General features: G+C 39.4%; 4 protein-coding genes across 4 annotated transcripts; all 4 read right to left on the minus strand.

Annotated features, from left to right (window-relative positions):
- Positions 1–1,015: 1,015 nt before the first annotated feature.
- On the minus strand, positions 1,016–1,984 carry LOC310934690 (trace amine-associated receptor 4-like; the record flags this gene model as incomplete). Its single annotated transcript, XM_083898485.1, has 1 exon — positions 1,016–1,984. The coding sequence occupies one exon, from the start codon at positions 1,982–1,984 to the stop codon at positions 1,016–1,018; it is 969 nt and encodes a 322-aa protein (XP_083754611.1).
- A 3,485-nt stretch (positions 1,985–5,469) lies between these two features.
- Positions 5,470–12,909, minus strand: LOC310934691 (trace amine-associated receptor 1-like; the record flags this gene model as incomplete). Its single annotated transcript, XM_083898486.1, has 3 exons — positions 5,470–6,320; positions 11,710–11,828; positions 12,344–12,909. The coding sequence occupies 3 exons, from the start codon at positions 12,907–12,909 to the stop codon at positions 5,470–5,472; spliced, it is 1,536 nt and encodes a 511-aa protein (XP_083754612.1).
- A 1,970-nt stretch (positions 12,910–14,879) lies between these two features.
- Positions 14,880–15,722, minus strand: LOC310934692 (trace amine-associated receptor 1-like; the record flags this gene model as incomplete). The annotated part of the gene is made up of 1 exon (XM_083898487.1): positions 14,880–15,722. The coding sequence occupies one exon, from the start codon at positions 15,720–15,722 to the stop codon at positions 14,880–14,882; it is 843 nt and encodes a 280-aa protein (XP_083754613.1).
- A 2,624-nt stretch (positions 15,723–18,346) lies between these two features.
- Positions 18,347–19,710, minus strand: LOC310934693 (trace amine-associated receptor 1-like; the record flags this gene model as incomplete). Its single annotated transcript, XM_083898488.1, has 2 exons — positions 18,347–19,194; positions 19,704–19,710. 2 exons carry the CDS (start codon positions 19,708–19,710, stop codon positions 18,347–18,349), a joined length of 855 nt encoding a protein of 284 aa, XP_083754614.1.
- Positions 19,711–19,904: the final 194 nt, after the last annotated feature.

Consider the following 19,904-nt stretch of genomic DNA (forward strand, 5'->3'; position numbering starts at 1 on the left):
TTCAGTTATTCTGCTCCTCACCTGTGGAACAAACTTCCTGAACACCTGAGGTCTGCTCAGACTGTCAGCTCCTTTTATTCAGGCCTGAAAACATTATTATTTACTGAAGCTTTCTCAGATATCAGCATTTGCCAGATAAGGTTGTGATGACGTAAGAGTGAAGACAAATACATGCATAAAATAGTGACCTGCAGACACAGTATTAACATTTATAAAAACTTCTAGTGCATTTAAAACTTCTTCATGAGGGCAATATGCACTAACATACTTTTACTTTAGATAAGGAAATCTTGAAGGATAATTTACTGAATAATAGTCAATCACCATTTGCGAGTGAGGCAGCAGGTACAGACTGAACTGATCAGTCAATATAGATACGGTTCATATGTTTAAAACACATAAACAGCAGGAGAAATTGCGGGTGTGTGTCGATATATATTTAATTAAATTGAAATGTACTTTTAATCTCAGAAATCTGAGACTTTGAGTGTGGACTTATGGTACATTGAGCTGTCATTCCAAAACTCAGTAGCAAATCAGCAGACAGCTTCCTAAGGGCTGCCCGCAAACAAAAATCCACAGTGCAAAGAACATATCAGGGAGTTTCAAACAATAAAATAATATATTTTTGAATGATTAAATAGCATAGTAAATAGCCTTTATTAATAATTTATATCACAATTATTTCCTATCTGCATTAGAAACTAAATAGTCAAGGAACAGGTTTAAATACAAAAGAAAGATTACTCTTACATTCAGTAATTTATAGCATGACGTGAGTGTGTGTAAAATTGGAATAATGGCATACACAAATATTAAGTTCATAGACTCATTGACCTATCAGATTGTTGAAGACAGATGCATCACTTTACAATGTTCATGTTTCTATACACAGCATTGCAAAAACAGATCATTATTGCATAGCACAGACAAACTTTGAACACGAATATACATATGAATACAGAAATGTGTAGGCATATTTTATTCATAATTAAACCTGATTACTCACGATGAATCAAAAGAGTTTAGAATTAGAAACATCCACTGTAAATATTTTCCCTGTAATGATCATCCTAAAAGCTGATCGAAACCAGCTGTAAAAGAAAGCATAAACAAACGGATTTAACATTGAATTTGACCATCCAAGCCACTTAAATGATTGAAGTACATTAATTGGTATTGTATAATTGCTCAAAGGATGAAAGCTGATGGACAGAAAGTAAGGAGTCCAACTAATGAGAAAAACTCCCACCACAATAGCCAGAGTTTTAGTCGCCTTTCTCTCCATTTTACTGACAGTTGCACCAGATTTTGCATTGTTCCGGATGCTGCGTGCCTGTTTCTGTGCTACGGTCAAAATCTTTAAGTAGATTGAAGATATTGTTACAGCTGGGATGCCAAATGCAAAAAGAGCTGCCACAACTATTGTCTTCTGTGTTTGAACTTGAATTGATGCACACCTCTTGTTTTTGTGTCCTTTTTCTGGAGCCTTTAATAAGAGAATAATTCCATTAAGAGTGGCGACAGTCCAGCACACCATGATCATGATCCAAACGACACGGACATTTATTTTAGATCTGTATCTCAGAGGCTGACACACTGCATAATATCTGTCAACAGAAATGCAGCACAAATTCCAAATGGAAAAATTGCACAGTAACACATCTAAACTGCCTCGCACCTTACAAAGTAAATCCTCAAGATGCCAATATGAGCTCACAAAAAGCACGACACTGAAAGGCACAACTAAAAGTCCAACTAGCAGGTCAGCCACAGCCAGAGAGAGCATCAGGAAGTTTGTAGGAGTGTGGAGCTGTCTGAAGTAAGCAATAGACATTATTACAAGTAGGTTTCCAAACATTATGAGAACAGACAAAGAGCCACCAAAAATACAAAAAAGATATGAAATAGTCACTGCAGTTATGTCAGGCACATGTGCTGATTCATTAAAAAGAAGCTGCTCTGCAACATCTGAAGACTCCATGCTTAAATGACAATTAACCAGTATAAAAACTGCCTAATATTAAGACAGAAATAAGTGTCATCATCATGCAACAATGTTAAGTCCCTGCATGTTTCCTGCCCTGTTCTTAATCTTGGTTTGTACGTATGTCGTGAAACATGTCTCTAATCTTTCTGCTGTTTAGCACAAGGTCTGAATTATAAGTAATGTCAAGCTAATTACCATATTCAAGTCGAGAAAGGTGTGTGTAAAGTAGGTCAATATGCTGAATACTTAGTTTAGTAACAGAGGTAGACTTTAGGTCAGACAACCAATCTGTGTCAAGTCAAGGGATTTGTGCTCCAAAGGGGCTTCAACTTTTACTTTTGTTAGGTATATCTGTGTTTGTCTCTAAAACTGTCAACCTCATAGCAGCAACTCAATTCATTTAGGCATGTGAATATGGTCAAAGCAACCTCCTGCAACCTCCAACTTGTTCATGCTTTCATTTTCAGCAGACTATAGTATTGTAGGTCTCTTCACAGGTCTTAACAAAAAATCAATCAGGCAGCTGCAGCTGGTCCAGAATGCTGCTGCAAGAGTTTTAACTAATACCAGGAAACTGGACCACATCACACCGGTCCTGAGATCACTACACTGACTTCCTGTGAGTCAAAGGATAGATTTCAAAATCTAATCTTACTTAAGACACTTTTTTTCACTCAGCATCAGTACTCTGGGCAAAAAGACCTGTTAAACTCAGATGTTTTAGGAAAATAGCTCAGACTAATTTAAAAAATGAAAAGGAAGGAGCAGTATGGATTGCAGGAGCACACTTGCAACAGTAATTTAAATAACCACTTATAACCACAGAAGACCATCTCTTACCACACAACATGTTGAGCATTGAAAATGATGAGCCACAACGGCATAGGACCACATCCCGTCCACTGGGACCTGCCAGACAATGCCAGGTTCCAGGTTCTCCAGTGTGGTTCTAAGGTTCTAAGCATGGAAGAAGGCCAACACTGCACTCAAATTCTCAAAGCTGGACAATGCGATCACCCAGCAAAAGTCAAACGAGCAGACCCAGCTGTTTTTATTGTGGGGGAAGAAGGGCACATCATGAGAGAGTGTTGAAGGTCACCTTACCTCTCAACAAAACCTTTGTGGAATGCGGGAGTAGGAAGCAAAATGTCTGTTTCAGGCAACTTGGAAATCAGATGCCAAAGAAATCACCTTGGATGTCTCTGTTCGCAAAATACATGACTCTTTTCTTCCGGGCCTTGATGCAAAGCAAGCTGCTGAGTGTTGTTACTGGTCACCAGGTGTATGTTGGGAATGAGACAATATGCCAATAGAGGCAATGGGGATGACTATACTGTGGCATATGTGCCTCAGAAAGACAACCTCATTCTATCACTGGAAAGTGAGTATCACACCTGGGGAAAATTTGACAGCCCATGGTTTCGTTCTGGAACCACTGAACATAACTCTCTCAGACTGTTTCCTTTGTGAATGTTGCCATTTACATAGAACCCAGAGTCCCTGTCCAGCTGTTTAATTTCTCCAGTGACAAAATATTGCTGCCCCATAGCATTTGTGTTAGTATTTATATGCATGTTTATTATTTATTATCCTTATCATTAATGTCTTGCTGCTGTAACGCTGTAAATTTCCCCACTGAGGGACAAATAAAGGACTATCTTATCTTATCTTATTTTGGTGGAGCTCTGAACATCCCTCTGATGATCTGAGTTATGTGTAGAGTCACCAGTGTGTCAGACAATGAGAGTGGAGAGACATATGGGCCAATTGTGGTACAAATGGCAATGGATTGCTGTAGATCTACCAGAACACCTGCAGGACCTGTACTCGCATCGTGGGAAATGTAGTACATGGTCAATGCATGCCTTAAAGCAGCATAGACCTATTTCAAAAAAGATTTTTAAGACCAAATCATCACTTGCGGGCCAAAATGACGTCTAAAATGACGTGGCGGGCCACATCTGGCCCCCGGGCCTTGAGTTTGACGCATGTGCTATAGAGAGTAAGGATGGCATGGAAGTGTTACCTTGTTACAATTTTTAAGCTCCTGTTTTTTCAGGGCTCAAAAAAGTGAAATGTAATTAATCTACTATAAGATCTGTGATTCACTATGAATATAACAATTTGTTAATTCTTCTTTCTTTCAATTCACATTCCATCAAATTATTCAATGTAAAGTATGTCATTTCTGCTGCTCGGAGTCTCTCTCAATCAGAACAATGATAAAAGACCTAGTTTGATGTTGTTTTGGAGCAGAATAAGATCATGAGCTTTGGCTTACTCCCCATTTGTAAGTGACTGATCCTTTTTCTTATTTTCCTGAAATTGCTTTGTATTCCTGTTTTTTCTTTTTTTTTTCTTTGTTTAAGTTACATACACCACACACTGATCATCTTTTTTTAAAAAGTGTGACACTGACCAAATCCACTTCCCCTTTCTCCCTCACTGTCCCTTCTCTTATGACTGAAACGCATGATTACACTGATGATAGGTGATTTTAATGTAATTATGTTATAACTCCACTGTAAGTTACCCCAGGCCCTCGGCTTGAAGGGTCAAGAGTCATTATGCAACATACAATAAAACACAAGGACCTTATGTTGGGAACTTTATTTTGTTGTTGGACCATCACCAAAAATTGGATTGATTATCTAAAGCCCACTCACACATTATTTACAATATTTTAAAGTAAGCATTATGTAAGTGATTTGGAATCTCATAAATGAATGAATTCAACCTCAAATGAGAGACTGGTTTGATTCATAATGAAATGGCTTTACGTTATCAAAATATTTTAAATGTCTTGAGTATAATGTTTTGTTGTTGGGTTTTTTTCTGCTCACTGATCATTTTACTGAATCCACATAGTGGATCACAAGTTGCTTTGATACGACACAGATTTATATCAGATTGCATATGAAGACTAATACATAATATGTAGCCATGTATAAAATAATAGATGAAGACACAGTGATTTATTCATATATATATATATATACAATTATTCTGCATTGTACTTCATAAGTCTTTTGAAACTGCTTCATGAGGGCAACCTGCATGTGCACTAATGTACTTTTACTTTAGAAGGGATAATATACTGTATTAAAGTCAGTAAAAGTCTTACTCAACATAATTTGTATTAGACACTAGATAGTCAAGACACTGGCTTAGACAAACAAAATTAAATAATTCCTTTCATGTTGCATTACTTCTGCGTAACATAGGACCTTCCTGAGTGTGTGCAAAATGGCAAATACATATACAGTAAGAGAGATAAATATTAAGTTTACAGACATCAACCCATCAGAATGTTGAAGACAGACATCTCATTAGATATAATGCAAGTTTTACATACCCTGTTTTGCAAAATGCTATTGTATAGTCAACATTTGTACCTAAATGTATCAAATGAATACAGACATGCAAGACATTTTGTATTCAACTATAGTACCATACCCGATCAATCACATGTCAGTGAATCAAGAGAGTTTAGAATTAGAAATATCATCTTGAAATATTTTCCCTGTAATGATCATCCTAAAAGCTGATCGAAACCAGGAGTAAAAGTAAGCATAAACAAATGGATTGAACATTGAATTTGACCATCCAAGCCATTTAAATGACTGAAGTACATGAAGTGGTATTGTATAATTGCTCGCAGGATGAAGGCTTATGGACAGAAAGTAAGGAGTCCAACTCATGAGAAAAACTCCCACCACAATAGCCAGAGTTTTAGTCGCCTTTCTCTCCGCTTTACTGACAGCTGCACTAGATTTATCCATGCTTAAGATGCTGCGTGCCTGTTTCTGTGCCACCATCAAAATCTTAAGGTAGATTGAAAACATTGTTACAGCTGGGAAGCCAAACGTAAACAGAACCGATGGAACTACTGTACTCGATGTTTTAGCTTGAAACGAAGCACACTTGTTTTGTTGACCTTTGTCCGGCGCCATTAAAGTGAAAATAATTCCATTTAGAATGGCAATAGTCCAGGACACCAAAATCATGATCCAAATGACACGAACATTTATTTTAGTTCTGTATCTCAGAGGCTGACACACTGCATAATATCTGTCAACAGAAATGCAGCACAAGCTCCAAATGGAAGAAGTGACCAGTATCACATCTAAACTGCCTCGTACCTTACAAAGTAAACCATGCAGATGCTGGTATGAGCTGACAAAGAGCATGACACTGAAAGGCAAGATGAAAAGTCCAACTAGCAGGTCAGCCACAGCCAGAGAGAGCATCAAGTAGTTTGTAGGAGTGTGGAGCTGTTTGAAGTAAGCAATAGAGATTATTACAAGTAGGTTTCCAAACATTATGAGAACTGACAAAAAGCCACCAAAAATACATGATAGATATGAAATAGTAACTGCAGTTATGTCAGGCACATTTGCTGATTCATTAAAAAGAAGCTGATCTCCAACATCTGAAGAATCCATGCTCAAATAACCTACTCAACATTAAGACAGATACAAAAGCCACATAGTCATGTAGTAGTAGCAACAAGTTTTCTGTATATTTCATGCCATCCTCTTAATCCTGGTTTGTGCATCTGTTGTGAAAGGTTCTCTAGTCTTTCTGCTGGTGAGCAGAATGTCAGGATTATAAATAATGTTCAAGTACATTAGCATATTCAATTCAAGAAAGTTATGTGAAGTCATCATTCTTTAGGTCACCCCCCCCACCCTGTGTTAAGTAAAGGGACATGGGATAAAGGGACATTTTTAATGTTTTATTTAATTTTTTTCAAATATTTCCAATGTGTTGTCTTTCACTTTAAATAATTCCTCTTACGTCGTTACACTTTATTATGTACATCTGTTCAACTGTTTGTTTACTGCTTATTATTTTTAATATTCTAATTATGTTCAAATTTCTAATAACATTTGTGGCCCGCCACGGCCAACGAGGGCGCAAGTCGTCCCAGCGCAGCGTTTTCAAGTAAAACATAAAAAAGTTTTTTTTTTCTAAAAGAGGGATTTACGTTTTGTTTTTTTCAAAATTTCAACTTGAAGTTTGTAAGAAGCCACTACATGCTGCAAATCACAGTATTGTGGGTCTTAAAATCATAAACTTTGAATTTGAATTAAGTTTGTTTGATCGCTGTGAATCATTCCTAGTTTGGATGTGGCGATCTCCCATTCCAGAGCTTTTGTTGTTTTTTTGGCCAATCAGCTGACGGTCACTGAGAATATGCGAATCCAGTTAGCATTTCAAGCTAGCGATCTCTAAACGTTAGCAGACTTCATCGTCACAAAAACAACAAACAGATAGACACAGTAGTTGTCTGAGATGATGTCGTGATGCCAGCACCGCTCTATCTTCTTATGGGTGAGTTTTATTAATGTGGTTAATCTACTTAACGTTAACCACATTAATATGCCAGTCGTGTTCAGTCACATACAGGGAAGTTTTTTCTTTTAATAATCCACAGTGCGTTTCAGAACGTTATGAGGCTGCATTGTTATTAACTAGCTAGAAACGTGCTGATGTGCTTGAATCATGTGTGAATGACACAGCTTTGCATATGAAGTATTGACTGTGATGCTAATTTTTAAGCAACTAGCTGAGAGTAAGCATTTCATCAGCTCATTCAGTAACAGACTGATCCATCCACACTACACCACAGAGCCACTTCAATGTATTTTATTAGTCCCTGCGGCAGGAAGGCAGTTTGATTTGATATATAGAACTATGTGTCTATCTTTGATCCTTCTCTCTTAAGTATATATAGTATATTGTAAATTGTTTTCATGAAACAACAAAAACAGATGATGGAAATACAGTGGTATGCAAAAGTTTTGGCACGCTGTAAAGTGTCATGATTTTCCTTTGGTTGTTTGGATAACAAATTTCAGTTAAATATATGTGACCCGCCACGGACCAAGCGGGAACAAGTCGGCCGAGCGCAAAACCGGAAAAACAGGAAAACGTTTTTTTTTTTTCAAAATTAGGGATTTCCGTTTTTTTCAAAATTACACAAGTTGAAGTTTTGAAGAAGCCACTACATGCTTCAAATCACAGTATTGTGGGTCTTAAAACCATGAACTTTGTGTTTGAATTAAGGTTGTTTTATCGCTGTGAATCACTCCTAGTTTGGGTGTGGCGATCTCACATTCCAGAGCTTTTGTTGTCAGCCAATCAGCTGACGATCACGGAGAATACACATGGCTAATTAATATGCAGCTCTCACTCAGAGAGAGCGAGAGAGAGAGAGAGAGAGAGAGAGAGGGAGAGAGAGTGTGTCGAATGTGTCGAATGTCCAGCGCTAATGTGTGCAGTGTGTGTGTGTATGTGTGCAGTGCGAAATTAAAGCGTGATTATCATCAAAGCAGTCATCATCAAAGCTTTGTTTGACAAAGGAAGGCAAAGAGAACAGGACAATAAGTCAGCTGTGGCTGAGCAGCTTCTTCACGGACAGGGAAAGCACAGAGACTGCTGGTGTGTGGACTGTTAGCATTTTAAGCTAGCGATCTTTATGCTAACGTGTTAGCAGACTTCATCGTCACAAAAACAACCAAACAGATGGATTATTCTGCGGCTGAAAGAGAGCAGGACACACACGGTAGTTGTCTGAGATGATGACGTGACGCCAGCACCGCTCTATCTCTTATCGAATTGGACATTTGGAGGCGAACAGACTTCAAACTGCGACGAAAAGGAAGCACGCCCGGACCTCTTATCTGATCGGAGGCACTGAAGTCTGCCGGAATACCTTTCAGTTTCTTATGGGCTGAGTTTACATTAACGTTGTTAATCTATGTTATGTTAGTGTTCATTCAAAATCACATACAGACGCACATTTTCTATTTTCTAGCCTTTTTCTATTTTCTAGCCTTTTTCTCTTTAAACTATGTTTTTTCCTACTTTTTTCAACTTCTTTTAAGTGTGTCTTTTGATCGACCCCAGTATGTGAGGACTCGGGATTGTGTGTCGGACATGGCTGTCTGCAGTACAGGGGCCCCACAGGGAACAGTTCTGGCTCCGTTCCTCTTCACCCTGTACACTGCAGACTTCTCCTACAGCTCCCCCTCCTGTCACCTGCAGAAGTTCTCTGACGACTCTGCCATTGTCGGCCTCATCACAGAAGATGATGACAGAGAGTACAGAGAACTTGTTCAGGATTTTGTGGACTGGTCCCTGCGGAACCGCCTCCAGCTCAATGCGGGGAAAACTAAGGAGCTGGTGGTGGATTTCCGCAGAAGACGACACTCTCCTCCATCGCCGGTGTGCATCCAGGAAAAGGACATAGAGATGGTGACATCTTACAAATACCTGGGTGTTCACCTTAACAATAAACTGGACTGGTCTGATCATGCTGCTGCGCTCTACAGGAAGGGTCAGAGCAGATTCTACCTGTTGAGGAAACTAAGGTCTTTTGGAGTTCAGGGAGAACTCCTGAAGACCTTCTACGACTCAGTAGTGGCATCAGCCATTTTTTACGCAGTGGTCTGCTGGGGCAGTGGCATCACAGCCGCAGACAGGAAGAGGCTGGACAGGCTGATTAAGAAAGCCAGCTCTGTCCTTGGATGTCCCCTGGAACCAGTGGAGGTGGTGGGAGAGAGGAGAATGGCTACCAAGCTATCATCTCTGATGGACAACCTCTCCCACCCCCTGCAGAACACCATCGCAGCACTGGGCAGCTCCTTCAGTCACAGACTAAAACATCCAAAATGTCTGAAGGAGCGTTATCGCAGGTCGTTCCTCCCTGCAGCTGTTAGACTGTACAACAAGTACTGCTCTAAGTAGACCCCACACACACACACACACACACACACACACATTCCACTCTCCATGTGCAATATACTGTTAATTTCCATTGGTGTAATATACTGTATATATTTTTTCATAATGTAAATTTCTTTTTTTAAGTGCAATATATTGTCATTTTTCATACTGTCAAATGTTTTATACTGTAGTTTTCTCATCAGTGCAATATCCATATCCTTATTTAATATCCTTATTTAATAGCTCAACCTTGTTTCCTTACACTATAAATACCATGTGCATACTGTGTATATTCTGCAGACCGGTTGTAATGTACATTCTACATTCTATTTTTAAACCTATTTTTATAGTCAGTGTTAATATCTTTATATATTGTACTTTATAGATTCTATTTCTTTTTGGTAATGCATGTTTATTATTTATTATCCTTATCCTTATTGTCTTGCTGCTGTAACACTGGAAATTTCCCCACTTCGGGACGAATAAAGGACTTCTTATCTTATCTTACATAGGGACGCTGTCTTTTAATAATCCACTGTGCGTGTCATAACGTCGATTGGCTACATTGTTATTAGCTATGCTTGCTTAGCTCGCTAGCTCGGTACTGTATTATTACAATAATGATGCGCACATCGAAACTTTTGTTCGGTCAGATGAGCGTATTATAAGCCGTAAGAGGAGCATCTCACGGCCCTCTTTGAGATTTTGTACACCTGCAGGTTCAGTTTGATGATTCAAATGCTTTGAGACGAAACTCCCGTTTTCGAAACATAACATTGCATTGAATGATGTGTGAATGCAAATGGCCACATCTTCTTCAAAAATGATCCGATGGACATGTGTTTGACATTGCTGGAAAGCTTAGAAATCACGCTTTCGGAATCTGTAAATAACTCCAAATGTCCCAAAGTAGACTTGTGAACGCTTTTGCCATGGCTGGACACATATCATATAGGAGAGAAACACAGTGATATTTGAGAAGTGAAATAAACACAACCCTAAACACTGCTCAAAATCTACTAAGGCATTCATACAGAGGAGAAAATACAACGTTCTGGAATGGCCATCTCAGTCCCCAGACCTGAATATTATTGAAAATGTGTGGTGTGATTTAAAGCGGGCTGACCATGCTCAGAAACCATCAAACCTGACTGAACTGGAGATGTTTTGTAAAGAAGAACCTTCCGCCAGAACTCAGACTCTATTTGGAAGCTATAGGAAGCGTTTAGAGGCTGTTATTTCTGAAAAAGGAGGATGCACAAAATTTATAATAAAATTGAGTATGGCTGAGCACTGATAGACCAAGTGAGGAAACACCAACCTATGGGAGCCATCCCCACCGAGAGTTGTCCAAGGCCACGACTACAGGGGCTGCGTGACTACACGTGCAACTGAGTTCTGGAGCAGTTGAAGGTTTTTTGGAAGACCAGAGAGCAGGGCATTACAGTAATCTAACCGGCTAGAGATAAAAGCATGCATTAGCACCGTGCTGGCAAGAGCGAGAAACGGGCGGACTCTGGCTATATTCTAAAGGTGGTAAAAACCAATCAGAGTCGAAAAGAACACCCAAGTTTTTCACACAATGTTGAGTGTTTAAAACCATATGGTTTTGGTAAACGTTTCTCTCTCTTGCCTTCAGGACCAATAAATAAAACCTCTCTTTTGTCCTGGTTGAGCTGTAAGAAGTTCTCTGCCATCCATGACTTTATATCTAAGATACAAAAGGGAATCAATGGGTCCCATGTCATCAGGAGACATGGCAATGTAAAGCTGTGTATCATCAGCGTAGCTGTGAAAATTGATGCCGTGCCCCCTGATGACGTCCCCAAGCGGGACCATATATAAAATAAAAAGTATTGTAAAAATAAATATTGACCATTGGGGCACCCCAAGTTTAAGTTCATGCTTCCCGGAAGAACATGTATCCATACTTACAAGGAAGTGTCGATCTGTGAGGTAGGAATAAAACCAGTTAAGAACAGTACCAGAGAGGCCCACCAGGTTTCCGAGTCTATTTAACAAGATGTGGTGATCTACTGTATCAAAAGCAGCGCTTAGATCTAGTAGCACCAGGACTGACAGTTTCTGAGTGTCCATGTTACACCTGAGATCATTAACGATCTTTACGAGGGCTGTCTCGGTACTGTGGTTCGTCCTAATTTATATCTCGAGTGTTTCAAGATATGCAGGATAATAAACACACATTTCCCGCATGGCCTGCAATCAGCTCGTAGCCTGAAGAACATGATGTTTACCCTTCCTACAGTGTGAAGTTGAAACACCAGACCTTGTACGTTCCAGGTAACTGGCTTGAATCAATTTTAGCCAGGCCTGCTGTAAGCTGCTGCAGTATGGTCTTTCCCATGTCCTTGTCTGAATGGCTGAATGAATATTGCCTCCCCAGACTCCGAATGGGCTGATCTGCGATGATTTCTGCAGGGACAGGCTCTTGACTTCTTTGCTTTGAACTTTATCCTAGCCCAATTGATCAACTCATCCAGCCTCCGCATGAGCCTGGATGTGCATGGGGCCATTTGGAGCAAGCATGTGATGTCATCCATGAAACTCCTTAGTGGGGGGAGTTTCCATACTGTTGGTGGACGGGCTCCTCCCACCTACTGTCTTGTTCCAATCAGGATGACTTTGAAGGCTGTGATGAAGAGGATGGGGGAGATGGAACATCCCATCACGATCCCAACTTCCAGCTGCTGCCAGATAGTGGTGGAGTTTGGCACTGTGAAGCACATGTGCAAGTCCTGGAAGTAGCTCTTCACCATGGCCCTGATGCTTTCTGAGATATAAAAGAAGTCCAGGGTGAATGCAATGAGGCTGTGTGGCACTGTCCCATAGGCGTTTGCTAAATCCAGCGACACAATGTGCAGGTCTTTCTTTTTCCTTTTGGCAGACTGAATCTGCTCCCAGATCATGGAGGCATATTCCACACACCCAGGGAAACCTGGGATCCCGGCCTTCTGGCAGCTGGTATCAATGTAGCCATTCTCCATCAAGTAGAAAGTAATTCTTCTCGCCATTACTGAGAAGATAATCTTCCCCTCAACATTCAGTGAGGCCGTACTTCTGAACTGCTCGATGGTCTTGGAGTTCTGCTCTTTCAGGATGAAAACTGCCTCTGCCACTCTGAGGGGATGGTCTGCTTGGTCCAAGCTGTTCTTATCAGGGTCCATAGAAGCTGCAGCACCCTTCGGCAGTTCTTATACAGCTTGTATGGTATCCGAGATGATGATGCCGATCTTGCCCGCCGGACTACCCACTTGATCTCAGAGAGCTTGCGAGGTGAAGCATCAAAGAGCACTGAATGTTCTTCTGGCTTTAGCAAATAACCTGGTGGGCCCAGAGGCTCATCCCTTGCAGGATCACTATATTGATCATGGATGTGGAAATCCAGATCTTCCTTGGAGATTTCAAGCGATCCACTGGTCTTCTCCTCGAGGAGTACCCGTGCAAATCACTGCTTTTCTCTGTGAAGTCTTCGTAGTGTTTTTTGGGTGTTTTCACTTGGGAACAATTTTTACAATTTGTGAAACCAGACACAGCAAATGGCACAAGTGACACATTTATGTTATTATAGCCTGCATTTAAGTATTCATAACTTGTAACCTGTATACCTGTGATCACTGCAGCGCTGTGCACAGATCGGGGTTTGTTTTGGCTCTAATTTTGGCTGTACATTTCATGTGCTGGGTGTTACGGAAATGTATTTGTATAAGAGGAATGTTCAAAAGTAATGGTTTATCATGACCTGTAGCGACCTAAGATTAAGAGACCATTTGTATTGTTTTACAACATTAAAACACCCCTTGTTTCCTTCTTTGCTGTAGGAGGTCGTAAAGTTGTAATTAACATACTGATAACACACCCAGAAAGACAGACACATGCAATGCTTTCACTTTATAACAGGACCTGCATGTTGCTCTGTGAATGCTCCTCTTGTACAAGATTAAACTATTCTTTGATTCCTGAGCTGGCTCCAACTTCCTTCCTCCATTACTAAATTATCACTGGATTCTTCTGACACTGGGAAATCGCCTGTGTTTTGGATATTTCAAAGCTGTGGGGACCATGGACATTGTGAGGAGAGAGGGGGGGTGGGGTTTAGTGGGAGTGCCCTTGATCAGAAAAAGCCGTTTTTTTCTCCATGTGCGAAAAATTACGTAATCTTGATGGAAATCTGTCAGAGCACATATTTAAAGCCTTTTCCTTCAAATGATGTGAAAAAAATAATGTTTTTTACTTTATATTTGAGCAGGATCAAAAATAGTGATTTGAATGGGTTTCAATGAGCACATTTTGGTGCATTTTGGTGCGTTAACGTGACTATTTTTGTTAACGTTGTTTAGAATAGACTAAAAAAAAAATCATATGAAAACATTTTAAAGCAACCAAAAATACACAACCTGGCAAATTTTGAACAATATGCATGAAAAAATTAAAAAGATATGCTAAAAAGAAAAAGTCAAAAAACGTGTCTAGGTGTGTTAAAGGGTTAAGATGACTGGGTAAAGTTATGCTTTAGTAACTCAAAAAAAAAACATGAAGTTGTTCACCCTCCCATTCCCAGCCATTCATTGTACAACCAGGACTGAAGGGGTGCTCAGCTCTCCTGAATAAAGCACAGGCTCCCCTGAAAGTCTACTTTGAAACACTGATGCATGGTGACACTGCACTCAAATCACTTAATTTTACGTTCCATTTTGAACTTCTCTTCACCGAGTTGGACAGCATTGACACACAGGGGTCTTATTCAAAAAAGTCTTATTCAACATTTGGTAAATATCCCCTATATGTAAATATTATAATAATCATGTTCTAAATAAATGAGAAAATAACAATGCAAAGCATCGGTTTCAACAACTAATAAATTATAACTTGTATATTCTTTAATTCATTTTGGGTTATTTTGATGTTTTGCTTGTTAGTCAATAGACCCTCATGGACAACTACCATTAGTAACATAACAAGATATACATATCCCATTACATATTATGCACTTGTTAAGGTGTTTTCTATACACTGTATTGCAAAAACAGACAGTTATTCCATAGCACAGATAAAATGTGTACATACATATATGAAATAATTACAGAGCTGTGAGATATAATGTATTCATTCTTAGCGCCAAATCTGATTCAGTGAATCAAAAGAGTTTACAATTTGAAACATCATCTTGAAATATTTTCCCTGTAATGATCATCCTAAAAGCTGATCGAAACCAGCTGTAAAAGAAAGCATAGACAAATGGATTGAACATTGAATTTGACCATCCAAGCCATTTAAATGACTGAAGTACATGAAGTGGTATTGTATAATTGCTCACAGGATGAAGGCTTATGGACAGAAAGTAAGGAGTCCAACTCATGAGAAAAACTCCCACCACAATAGCCAGAGTTTTAGTCGCCTTTCTCTCTGCTTTACTGACAGCTGCACTAGATTTATCCATGCTTAAGATGCTGCGTGCCTGTCTCTGTGCCACCATTAAAATCTTAAGGTAGATTGAAAACATTGTTACAGCTGGGAAGCCAAACGTAAACAGAACCGATGCAACTACTGTACCCTGTGTTTTAGCTTGGAATGCGGCACACTTGTTTTTTTGTCCTTTGTCCGGGGCTTTTAAAGTGAAAATAATTCCATTTAGAGCGGCAATTGCCCAGGACACGAAAATCATGATCCAAACAACACGGACAGTTATTTTAGTTCTGTATCTCAGAGGCTGACACACTGCATAATATCTGTCAACAGAAATGCAGCACAAGCTCCAAATGGAAGAACTGCACAGTATCACATCTAAAGTGCCTCGTACCTTACAAAGTAAACCATGCAGATGCTGGTATGAGCTGACAAAGAGCATGACACTGAAAGGCAAGATGAAAAGTCCAACTAGCAGGTCAGCCACAGCCAGAGAGAGCATCAGGAAGTTTGTAGGAGTGTGGAGCTGTTTGAAGTAAGCTATAGAGATGATTACAAGTAGGTTTCCAAACATTATGAGAACAGACAAAAAGCCACCAAAAATACATAATAGATATGAAATAGTAACTGCAGTTACGTCAGGCACATTTGCTGATTCATTAAAAAAAGGCTGATCTCCAACAACATCTGAAGGATCCATGCTTAAATAATCATTAATAGTTTAATAACCTACCAAACATTAAGACAGATACACGTAAAGCCACATAGTCATGTAGTAGTAGCAACAAGTTTTCTGTAAGTTTCATGCCATTACTCTTAATCCTGGTTTGAGCGTCTGTTGTGAAAGGTTCTCTAATCTCCCTGCTGGTGAGCAGAATGTCAGAATTATAAATAATCTTCAAGAACATTAGCATATTCAAGTCAAGAAAGGTGTGTGTAAAATCATCGTTCTAAGTCATAGACTTTAGCTCATCCCCCCACCCTGTGTTAAGTAACAGGATATGGGCCCAAAATAAAAATCTGCACTACTGTTTATTATTTACAGATGTACATAATAAACAGTAGTGCAGTGCTCTTCGATTTTTTTTTTTTGTATATTCTAATTATATCTGACTCCTGACATTTGTTCCAACCACCCTAATGTAGAAGAGGGGTTATTTGAAGCATAACTAAACTCTTGAATCAACTTTTTCTGTTGAAAACCAATGTATGTGGCTATATTTTAACTGGGCTTGTCACAGACTATCCATGTGGTAGGAGGGATGCAGCACAGTGCACTCTTAGAAATAAGGGTTCCAAAAGTGTCCTTCTACAAGGGCTGAGGTTCTACCTGGAACCATTTGCTTCTTCTGAAAAACCCATTCCCGGAGAGAGGGTTTTTCAAGGGTTCTTTTTGACCCAGAGAACCCGTTAAAACCCTTTTCCTGAATAAAGGGTTTTAAAACGGTTCTTGAATTTCATGATCAGCACTATAACTGAGAGGGCAATGCTCCAGAGAAAAAAAGCTTGTGTTGCATGTGTGGCTGGGAAAAGTTTACATCTGATGTAGGCCTTGGGATACACCAAGGCAGGAAGTGTTTGAAGTGTTTGTTCCCTCTCCCATTCCCAGCCATTCATTGTACAACCAGGGGTGAAGGAGTGCTTAGCTCTCCTGAATAAGGCCCAAGCTTCCCTGAACGTCTACTTTGAGACACTGAGGGGGAGCTCACCCATTTTTCCATTACAGGTTACAGACTTTCTGTAAAATCAGGTTCCAGGAATACTGCAAGTAACCCAATTAGAGTAAAATATATCAATATGTGTTTATTCACTCATACACACCAATTTCAGAACATTTGTTTATGTGTCCACTAATCTACCTATAATCTACCTATACCTATAAAGCAAGTTTTGTCTGTGTGTGTGTCTGCGACGGGCATATCCCACTGACCGTTAGTCAGATCGACCTAAGATTTTGGATATGGGTTGAGCATGGCCTGATGGTGTGCATCCTTGATTTTCCTTGATATTTTTGGTTTTTTTTGGAGTAATTTTAATTTTCACTGATTTATCACGCTGCACCAGGCAGGGGCGCCCTCAGGATTGTCTTTCATAGTAAGCACAGTCCCCCCCTAGGCTACTGCAAACACTGTGTCAAAAAATATGTTTGTTGTACAGACATTGTGTACAAGCTCATAACTTTAAGGACTGAAGAGTATTTTATTGTGACAAAACATAGTTTTACCATGAGTGAGTGTTTTAAAAATGCATGGATGTGGCCACAATGGACGCGGTTCTACAGGTCGGGAATAGCCTACTGCTCTCTTCATATTGGTGAAATACCCTGCGATAATGTAGACAATAGCCGACTGGTAACAAATAATTTTTGTTAATGTATTGACGCATGTCATAGCCTTGCCGACAGTTTTCATTCGCCCAAATAGCTTGACAGTTGAAGATTTTTGAAATCATTTACGTAAAAAGTGTATCGCAGCACTTGGATGTACAAAGAGTACATCTCTTAGTAAATCCAACCTTCACACACAGCCTCATTTGGCCTTAACTGAAAAATCTTCTTCAGCTCATGCTATAGGAATAAATACTTCTTATAAGCACTATTAAACCTAATGGTAGAAAACCTTTTTTTTTTCTCTTAACCTGTCCTGCCCAGTACCGACGACATGTAGTATGATTGACTGCATGCCTTGTGATGTCAGACACATTTGCTATGTGCAGGACGAATCTGTGATACTCAGCATGCAGTATTTTTTTTATTCTTATTCATTTGTTTCATGATTGTGTGGTGAGAGAGTGAGATGGACTAAACAACTAACAAAAATATAACTTTTATATTCCTAAATGAATGTGTTAGTTAGAAGCTTTGCTTGCCTGTAAATCTGTGCAGGACCCTCCTGAGAAAAGACTACTACCAGTACAAACTTTGACTATTGCAGTCTATTATTCAGTGAACAAATTGCACTGTGTGCAGAATGACAACATACACAATAAAAGAGATAAATATTAGGTTTATAGATTTGTTTTAATAGAATACGTTAAAGATATATACATCCCATTATATATTATGCACTTCTCATGATGTTTTCTATACACTGCATTGCAAAAACAGACAGTTATCGCATAGCACAGATAAAATGTGTACATATATATATGAAATAAAGACAGAGATGTGAGACATATCTGATTACTCACATCAGTGACTCAAAAGAGTTTAGAATTTGAAACATCATCTTTAAATATTTTCCCTGTAATGATCATCCGAAAAGCTGATCGAAACCAGCTGTAAAAGAAAGCATAAACAAATGGATTGAACATTGAATTTGACCATCCAAGCCATTTAAATGATTGAAGAACGTGAACTGGTATTGTATAATTACTCATAGGGTGAAAGCTGATGGACAGAAAGTAAGGAGTCCAACTCATGAGAAAAACCCCCACCACAATAGCCAGAGTTTTAGTTGCCTTTCTCTCCATTTTACTGACATTTGCACCAGATTTATCCATGCTCAAGATGCTGCGTGCCTGTTTCTGTGCTACCATTAAAATATTTAAGTAGATTGAAGATATTATTACAGCTGGGATGCCAAATGCAAAAACAGCTGACAAAACTACTGTCTGCTGTGTTTGAACTTGAATTGAAGCACATGTGTTCGTTTTTTGTCCTTTGTCCTTCAATGAGAGAATAATTCCATTTAGAGTGGCGATAGTCCAGGACACCATGATCATGATCCAAACGACACGGACATTTATTTTAGTTCTGTATCTCAGAGGCTGACACACTGCATAATATCTGTCAACAGAAATGCAGCACAAGTTCCAAATGGAAGAACTGCACAGTAGCGCATCTAAACTTCCTCGTACCTTACAAAGTAAATCATGAAGATGCCAATATGATCTCACAAAGAGCATGACACTGAAAGGCAAAACTAAAAGTCCAACTAGAAGGTCAGCCACAGCCAGAGAGAGCATCAGGAAGTTTGTAGGAGTGTGGAGCTGTCTGAAGTAAGCAATAGAGATGATTACAAGTAGGTTTCCAAACAATATGAGAACTGACAAAAAGCCACCAAAAATACACAAGAGATATGAAATAGTCACTGCAGTTATGTCAGGCACATTTGCTGATTCATTAAAAAGAAGATGCTCTGCAACAACATCTGAAGAATCCATGCTTAAGAAGGCACTCGGAGAGCGCAGACCTCTGCCAAGGCAGCTCAGTGCCTACACAATACACCCTGCTGGCGTGCCTGGGTCTGACAAGTGTTGTAAACAGTGATAACGTTATTGTCACACAGCGAGTGTTGTAACCAGTGAAAGCGTCTACGGATCACGCCCAAAATTTAATCACTTGAGTTGTTCCTGGTCCCATTGCGGACATGAAAATTTCATCCAAATCAACCTGTGACTTTTTGAGTTATGTTGCTAAGAGACAGACCGACATACAAACAAACAAACTAACTCTGGCGAAAACCTATACCTCCTTGACCTACCAAACATTAAGACAGATACACATAAAGCCACATAGTCATGAAGTAGCAGCAACACATTTTATGTATGTTACATGCCATGCTCTTAATCCTGGTTTGTGCATCTGTGGCTCTAATCTCTCTGATTGTGAGCAGAATGTCAGGACTATAAATAATGTTCAAGAACATTAGCATATTCAAGTCAAGAAAGGTGTGTGCAAAGTCATAGACTTTAGGCCATCCCCTCACCCTGTGTTAAGCAAAGGGATATGGGCCCAAAATAAAAATCCAAGTAC

The sequence above is a fragment of the Microchirus variegatus genome, assembly GCF_963457635.1.
Source record: "Microchirus variegatus genome assembly, chromosome: 12".
NCBI lineage: Eukaryota > Metazoa > Chordata > Actinopteri > Pleuronectiformes > Soleidae > Microchirus > Microchirus variegatus.